Here is a 5,694-nt window from a genome sequence, read left to right as displayed (position 1 = left end):
TATATATATATATATATATATATATATATATACTGTATATTTTAGGACAGAATATTGGAAGACAAGAAAACAATAGTTTTGAATATTAATGGTTATGAGGTTTATTAATATATGTTATTAATTACAAGTCGCTAATTTTTATATCTGTGTGACTGACCTTGTCTTGTCAAATCTATATATATAAAAATATATAGCGAAACAACAAACCTAATGTGACAATACACTCATGTATATTCCTGAATATACGTACACATCCATTTTCCCTCTTTTCCTATACTCCCTCCCATCTGTGTTTTATTACACTCAGTTTATTTATGATTATATTTGGAATCATAAATAAATCCTAATAATGTACAGATGACTCAGTATGACTCAGTGCCCCTGCAAACATGTTTTGAAGGTGAGGTGTAATTGCTTTGGAAATTCGGGAATAATACGCAATGAGTTTTCAGACGCCCCCTAGTGCTACATTCAGAAATGTATTCTTTTATTAACTTTAAAGTGCTGCAGTCTTAGCTGGCAAGATGGACCCCGCGACTCCCTCTTGTGGTCAAATGAGAGGTTTCCCATTAAAAAGTAACCAGCAGCTAAAAAAAAAGCATCCATTATGTATTTATCTGGCTTGTTATTAATTGCATGTGTGGTTTAGCTGTAGGGTCATATTAAAAGACTCCCATGTGCAGCTACATTTTCAGAAACAACAATAGTTCACTGTGCAATAACTAATTGTGGCCAAATGGCTTCCATGGATCCTTATCCTGGAGTGCTATTCATTTCTTTTTGTCCCGCTCCTTTTCATCCCCTTGTTCTTTGTGTTTTCTGCATGATACACTTACTATTCCCCTGTCCTCTTTCCAGCTGTTGTGATCCTGACTCCAGTCCCCTGCTCTTTCCTCACGTGTGTTTGTGTCTGTCGTTCTCACCGTATGTCAGATGTATCCAGGACTGCAGATCTCCCATGTGGAAGAGGCCTCATCTCCAGCGACCATCCCGGGCTGGTGTAAGAAGGGCTGGGGTCACTGTCAGACCCGCTCCTTCATCGTCGTGCCCTATCGCTGTCTGGGTGAGTCACAAACACAGCCTAAACCCTTTATAATACAGATATCCCATCAAGAATGCAGTATAGACCAGATTTAAAAAGCAATATCATATGTAGCTCAATTAATCGTGTTAATATAGCTGCTTTATATAGCTAAAACAGAACAATTAATCATCATTTAGTTTTTTATCTTTGGTGACCTATTCCAATAAATATGACTTGTGAATGTACATTTTGTTTATGAATTTCTTAAGCATAATTTTATTGTACATTGCACTCTGCAGTGCCTCACAAGCATGTTATATCACAACCAAAAATATATAAATAAATCCTAAATCTGTTGGCTCAGTACTAATGTTGATGAATATGTAATGCTTGTGCAGCTGTTTGGCTCTGAGGGGCTTTTGTCCTTGGTTTTTGCTCACATTCTGCATATATTTTAAGTTCCCACTTCTTATATTCTTTGATTTGCAACATCAGCTCACGTAGGCATTTTCAAAAATGCTAACGCTACTTTTTTTATTGCCAGTATTGTCTACCTCATTTCTCATTATAGTTTCTTTGAATGTATTTATATATTCCAGTAATTATCATAATCACTTTATTGTTCAAAGGTTTGGGGTCTGAAGAATTTATCAATATTTTTGGAAGAATTCTCTCATGCTGACCAAGTTTGTATTTATTTGATCAAAAATACAGTAAAATAGAAATCAGTCATTCTCTTTTTAATGTAATGTTTTAAAATGTAATTTATTCTTGTGTTGCGAAGCTGAATTTTTTAGCAGCCGTTTTTTAGTGTCACAAGATCCTTCAGAAATCCTTCAGAATTATTTATTGTTATTTTTAAAAGTTGAAACTATGGAAGCCAATAAAAAAAAGTAAAACGTTAATTGCGAAATAAGGCAATTTATACCTCACAATTTTGACTTTTTTTATCTGGCAATTTTGCAAGATATAAACTTGTAAGACATAAACGTGCAATTCTGAGAAGAAAAGTCAGAATTTTGAAACAAAAAGTGTTTTAGTTTTTTTTGTTTTTATTCCGTGGCAGAAAAAAACAGAAACAGAATTATGAGATGTAAACTCAACATTCAGAGGAAAAAAAGTCAGAATTCTGACTTTGTATCTTGATATACTGAGTTTTTTTCCTCAGAATTGCCAGATACAAAGTCTGAATTTTGAGATAAAGTCACAATTACCTTCTTATTATTATTATTTTTTTTTTTAATTCCGCAGCTTCCATAGAAAACCTGTGTGCTGCTTTTTGTGTGTGTGTATAAACCGTGATACAATTTTTTTTTTCAGGATACTTTGATAATAAATTGTTCAACTGTACATTTTAAATATATATATATATATATATATATATATTGTAACATTACAACATCTTTACTGTCACCTTTGTTCAATGTAATGCATCTTTGCTAAGTAAAACTATTAATATCTTTAAAAAAAAAATCTTACTGGTCCCAAACTTTTGAACAGTCGTGTACATCCTTTATTAATAATGTCTTTTTTTTTTTATGACCCTATGTAATTGTCTCTGCCTTTCAGTGGGTGAGTATGTCAGTGAGGCACTCTTGGTCCCGGATCGTTGCCGTTTCTTACACCAGGAGCAGATGGATTCTTGTGAGAGCTACGTGTACTGGCACAACATCGCCAAAGAGGTAAATAAGAAAAGCTCACACAATTACAACCTGGAAACGTATTAGAACTGGAATTCAACTTTAATAGCTTCACATCTTTAATGGTTAGTCTGGTGCGTGTGAAATTGCAGTCCCCGCTGTGATCTATGATCTTCTATTCTCATTTCCTCTCTGCACTATCACCAGTATCTCCTGGTACTTAAAGTTTTCCCATTTGAATTTTGTAGGTCATTTCACCCTGACACGTACGCGCACTTACAAAAAGATTTTAAAAAGAAATAATGCACTTCAAAGTTTTTAAAGCACTGCCACAGTCATTCATCTTTTGCTCTGCTCATCAGGCCTGCACAGCTGACAGTCTGGAGCTGCATAGTTATGGGATGTTGTTGCCGTGTGGTGACCGTTTCCGTGGGGTGGAGTACGTCTGCTGCCCCGGCAGGGCAGGATCGAGTGGACGGGGAGCGACAGAGACTACAGACACTGTACAAGGAGAAACAACACCTTTCGTGTCAATGGCTGGAGAAAAAGTGGTCACCAGGTAAAGACATTTTGTATTCTGTTATATTATAAGTTTCTGGTTCTGTTTTTTTATTTTTTTTTTATTTTTAAGGAATAAATATATAGAAAAGGAAATGCAGGTACTTTACCAAATGATGAGATTTCAATAATATCTAAACTAATTCTTACAAAACTTATCCTAATTTACATTTTAGTCTCAAGAGTTACTGTAGTTGTAAACTGTATGTGATTCATTCACTAAAAAGAGTCAGCTCATATGAGTCATTCGTTTGGGACTTATTAGAGTCATTTGTTCAGTAATCAAATTATGTTTTTGATTCACTAAAAAGAGCCGACTGCTATGAGTCACTTGTTCAAGAATCAGGTTTGGATGTATATTTGATTCACTAAAAAGAATCGACTCATAATTGTTGTTTGTTCAGGAATCAGACTATATGTATGTGTTTGATTCACTAAAAAGGACTGACTCTTTAGAATCTTTTTTTGAGGAATCGGTTTACACTGATTACAATATATGTACTCATATAAGTTAAAAAATCATATTGTACTGTTTGCACTGTATGTGATTCACGAAAAGAATGAGCTTAAATTAATCATTAGTTCGGGAATTACTACACTGATTGCACTGTATGTGTTTAATTCACTAAAAAGAACCAACTCATATAAGTCACTTATTTGTTAATCAGTTCATACTGATTGCGCTGTATGTAAAAGAGCCAAGTCACTTGTTTAGGAATCAGACTACACTGGTTGTGCTGTTTGTTTGATTCACTAAAAAGAACCGCTTCATAAGAGTCATTTGTTTGAGAATCAGACTACACTGGTTTCACTGTATGCGTTTGATTCACTAAAAAGAATCACCTCATAAAAGTCACTTGTTCTGGAATCAGACTACACTGGTGGTCTGTATGTTTTTGATTAATTTGTTGCCTGTATGTTTTTTATTTATTAAAAAGAACCTGCTCATATGAATAATTTGATCGAGAATCAGACTACACTGGCTGCGTTGAATGTTTGATACACTAAATAGAAACAGCTCAGAAGAGTAATTTATACATGAATCAGACAACACTGGATGCATTGTGTGTTTGATTCACTAAAAGAATCATCTTATAAGATGATTATCATTCCTTTGAGAATCAGACTACCCTGGTTGCACCTTGATTTACAACTGACAAAATATGTAAAAAAATAAATAAATAACTTTAAAATCCTTCCCACTTGATCAGTGTGAAAAGGACGCCACCCACTCCCAGTCCCTCTCTTGAGACAGACATCGAGGAAGACGATATGGAGGAGGAAGAGGAAGAGGTAGTAGAGGAAGAAGCAGAGGAAGAAGAAGAAGAGGACGAGGAGGAAGGCAATGATAAAGAGGCAGCTGAGGTAGAGGAAGCTGAAGAGGAGGAAGCTGCAATGAAGGTGAAGGACCAAGAAGAGTATGAGTATCCCATTGACTCTCATTTCCAAGGCCAAGACTACATGGACAACTTCTACGACGACAAGAACCTCCAGGCTGCCAAAGCCTCCACCCAACCTCAAACAAGGATGGACAACCGTAAGTCTTACTGATGTTTCAAGTGTCAGCAGTCATAAATTGTCTCTCACACACAGACACTCAGCAGAGGTTAAACAGGATGCGTGAGGTTAAACGACATTACATTTTTAATGCTTCCTCTTTAACTTCCTCTCATATAGAGATTTAAGTAAACACACTGCTTGGATTGATGCTACTTCAGTCTCACTGAGCTCTAGTGATCCTTTTCTTCTTCTTTGATAGATTAAAGGTGGGGTAAGTGATTTCTGGTAGCCAATGTTTTTTTTTTTTTCAACTCACCAAAACAAACACGCCCCTACCCCAAAAGGGTCTAGCACCTATTTTGATAGCTCCGCCCCACACATACGTACGCAACCCAGGCAACGTTTAGTTCTGTGAAACAAAGCAAAACCAATGTTATACCGTGTCTACACCGGACGTGAGCGGTGCGGTGTGACAAAATACTATAGAACTCATTATAATCAGTGATGCTGTCTACACTGGATGCGGCGTGGCACGACACGACAAATCTCCGACAGAAAACTGCTGCTGCGTTCTATTTATGACGTATTGACACAAATTTCAAATAATTTTCAAAGGTCGCTTTGTCGCATCCACTATAGACAGACTTTAGCTGTTGCGGCGTGGCGCGTCCGGTGTAGACACGGTGTTACTCACCTATCGAGAAGAAACAAAGCAACCTCGGCGTCCGATCGCAGGCCTCCGCTCCTTGAGTTCTCTCCAGCGCTGGAAAGCTGATCCGATATTTACACGGGTCCTACTTCTTGCCTTATCGTAAGCCTTCTTTTGTTCTGCATACGGTTTCCTCTTTTGTTTTTTATCCGCCATCTCTATCTTTCTGTGCTCGGCTTGGCTAATGTCTGTCCTGTGCACTGAACGCTCTCTCCTCCACATCATGAGTAGACACGCCCCTTACTACTGATTGGCTACAAGTT

At 36.8% G+C, this 5,694-nt stretch overlaps 1 protein-coding gene across 1 annotated transcript in view; it reads left to right on the top strand.

Moving 5' to 3' along the window:
* Nucleotides 1-5,694, top strand: part of LOC107582259 (amyloid beta A4 protein-like) — a 66,146-nt gene that overhangs the window by 41,398 nt on the left and 19,054 nt on the right. The window contains exons 3-6 of the mRNA XM_016268032.1: nt 934-1,063; nt 2,594-2,706; nt 3,027-3,223; nt 4,434-4,759. Coding sequence (XP_016123518.1) covers nt 934-1,063; nt 2,594-2,706; nt 3,027-3,223; nt 4,434-4,759 — 766 coding nt within the window. The remainder of the gene's footprint in view (nt 1-933; nt 1,064-2,593; nt 2,707-3,026; nt 3,224-4,433; nt 4,760-5,694) is intronic.

This window comes from Sinocyclocheilus grahami, unplaced genomic scaffold (assembly GCF_001515645.1).
Source record: "Sinocyclocheilus grahami isolate Dianchi unplaced genomic scaffold, SAMN03320097.WGS_v1.1 scaffold42.1, whole genome shotgun sequence".
Taxonomy (NCBI): Eukaryota; Metazoa; Chordata; class Actinopteri; order Cypriniformes; family Cyprinidae; genus Sinocyclocheilus; species Sinocyclocheilus grahami.
This window is presented reverse-complemented; position numbering and strand designations above follow the sequence as displayed.